Genomic DNA, 2,938 nt, shown 5'->3' on the forward strand with positions numbered 1-2,938 from the left:
AGTAAGGAGTCACTGCATTTCTTCATTAGAGGCTACCCTTTGGCGAGGCGACCACACAAAAATACCATTAAATAGAATGATGCCCTAGGTAACGGGATCCAACCCAACTCCTCTCCTGCCTCCATTTTTTAGAAAGTGATTTTCTCAACCATCTGTCACGGGCCTGTTTTGTGTCTCGTCAGTGCTTGGAAAGCTGCCTCGGCACTTCTCATGATCGCATCAACTGAGCAAAATAAACAAGATGAATCAAATATTTAGGCTTGGGTCTGACAATGGCAACTGCCAAGTAAGAATGAACCTTTGATTAATGTTTAATGGTAGAGATTCAGGTGTAAGCAACTACGTTGTTTCATGTAAAACCAGACAGGGCCAACATAAACTGGTATTTCAGTAGATCTGACAGGTGCACGCCTGGATATATTAAGAGCAGAATTGCATACCAGAACGGATGGCAACCTCCTTCATACAACTACTGTTTTATACCTGTCCTATTACGCTAAATCTCCACTACCTGGCCTAAATGTAGGAGACCTATAGCAAATGTCAGCAGCACAGAGAAACTGAATCGCGTTGGCACAGAAGTACCTCGCCATTACTTGACCCGACCAATGACACAGGATGTGCCATGAAAGTAAGTGTAGAAAGTTTCAGTTTGCTGTATTATAGGAGCACGGGGTGACATGTCCAGCCAGGAATATTGCAGATAAAGTGTGTGCCCAAATGAGATTAGGAAGATTAGTTACGGCATATGCCTTTCAACCAACAATAATCTGTGCAACTTGTTTATGTGAGTAAGAAAAGTGGGTCACACTGGGCTGTTGCTCAAGTTTAATCTAACTGGAGTGACAAGTTGAAGGGTTGATGACAGATAGGTAGGTAGGTAGGTGGGTTGCCTTTAGCACTAGGCTAATAGAGACAGGTAATTAAACACAATTTTAAGCTTCAAAGGTATCAACATATAAGACATGTCTGTGATTCTGTTTGTGTTTCAGTCCATGGCCCTAACCAGGTATGAGGCATGGAAAACCCGTTCATGACGTCTGAGACTCTAAAAATCCGAACACAAGCGTCGATACCTTCTAACATGACAGCTGTGCTTTAGGAAAGCTGAGTCTTTGTCACGAGTCTAGCGTCAGAATTTGCCATCATGCATGGATTTAGGACGAGGTTAAAGCAATAGTTTACAGTATAATATTACTACTGCTTTAAATTATAGTAAACCGTTTACTGCTCTGTGTGGCAATTCGGCAGACAGCCTAATTCTATAGATCTGACACGACAATCTGATTCTGCATGTTCGATAACAGCAGAAGGGTAGTTACCGTTTCCTGCCCGCTCAATCCCTACGGCTTCCTATGCAGGAAAATGAATACCAAAAATTACACCGATATGTAGCTATGTGTGTGTATGTGTGTGGGGGGGGGGGGTTTCTCCCCCACCTGGCCCTCACGTTTCGGGAGGAGGCAGACCTCTGACGACCAGGTTTGGCTGTGCATGCGGGGTCACTGAGTTCAGGTACCAGGTGACAGCATGGCACATGTCTCCCTCACCTGGACATCAGCGGGAAAGCAAGGTTAAATAAGTATACTGCATACATCTCCGTGCAGCCTGCTTCGGGGGAAAATGCATTAGGGTACATACGCTGCCGTGCATTCCGCCCCTTGACGAGCCACTTACACCAGCACCTAGTCGGGGGGGGCTTAGCTTCGCTGCCGACCGAGGGCTCCGCGTGACAGCGGCCGACCCTGCACGTGAAATCCGAATTGTGCACACAATACGCGCGCGCGCGGCACGCGATTCCTGCATCGCATGTCGTTCTGACGCGATGCATTATTCAGTCACTTTTCCGTTTTTTGGAGAACGAGTCGGGTCACACCCCTTTCCGGAGTACTCAAACGGGACTGCTTTGCTTGTGATGCAAAAAAAAAGGAGGGGGGGGGGAAGGAGAAAAAAATGCATACACGTCCCCTCAGTGGTAACGTTAATCGCGAAAGGTCAACGTTTGCTTGATGTTTTGACTGGCCTCTATAGTGTGCAGGCCCCAGCCCGTCGCAGAAACCAACTACCATATCGACACACTTCAACCCACCGCTGAAACGGCCGGTGGTTCCGGGGGCCACCACTGCGATTCCGCGACAAACGAGCAATGCACGAGCATCACATCTCATTGCGTCGCCCGCTGGCTAATTACGCGGACGTGGATAGCCTCGGCATCCCGAGACAATGGCTATTTCCCTGATACGAATTAACCAAGGCTTGAACTTTCACGTGACGTGAAATATGCAGCTTATAGAGGGAGGAGGAGGAGGAGGGGGGGTAGTCCTGGCGATCTATCATAATAAAATGTCATGCGGTACAGAAATTAAAAAAAAGGCACGAAATGCACATAATAATAAAAAAAACAAACGCCAGGTTACCGCCACGTTATGTGCGGCACGCCACATATTGCACTTCAACTCACCTTGAGCGGCCGTTCCTCTGGTGCTGAATACACTTGCTATCAGAGTGGCCACATACCAAATCATAGTACTATTGCCCGACCAGCTATCAACCACGCAAAGTGCCCCGTTTCAGCCAGTCTCTCACATCCCCACCCCGCAGCGCGCGGTTATATGCTCATCGACGCCGCTCTCTCACGCTCGGTCTCCGTTCCCTGTCGCCGATCGCTCCCTTCATCCTTTTCCCTCCCCCCGTCCTTCCGTCCGCATCCTCTCCCGGAGAGACACAGAGCACCTTTGCACCGCCGCGCTTCCCGAGCAGACGGAGCCGTCTTACGAGCGCATAGTGGAAACCGACTGCGAGAGAGCGAGAGCGCGGCCGTGGGCCCGCCCCCCCGCTCCGCCCCGATTGGCCGCCGACGCGGCCCTTCGGGGGCGCGGATTGGCTGGTCCGTCCGCCCGCCCCCCCCTCCGGACGCCGAATGACAAGCGGACGGGAG

The 2,938-nt window shown here is 50.2% G+C and overlaps 1 protein-coding gene across 1 annotated transcript in view; it reads right to left on the reverse strand.

Annotated features, from left to right (window-relative positions):
• igsf9ba (immunoglobulin superfamily, member 9Ba) overlaps positions 1–2,525 on the reverse strand; it is an 86,689-nt gene extending 84,164 nt beyond the window's left edge. The window contains exon 1 of the mRNA XM_056283979.1: positions 2,462–2,525. Coding sequence (XP_056139954.1) covers positions 2,462–2,525 — 64 coding nt within the window. The remainder of the gene's footprint in view (positions 1–2,461) is intronic.
• Positions 2,526–2,938: the final 413 nt, after the last annotated feature.

The sequence above is a fragment of the Lampris incognitus genome, chromosome 7 (assembly GCF_029633865.1).
Source record: "Lampris incognitus isolate fLamInc1 chromosome 7, fLamInc1.hap2, whole genome shotgun sequence".
NCBI lineage: Eukaryota > Metazoa > Chordata > Actinopteri > Lampriformes > Lampridae > Lampris > Lampris incognitus.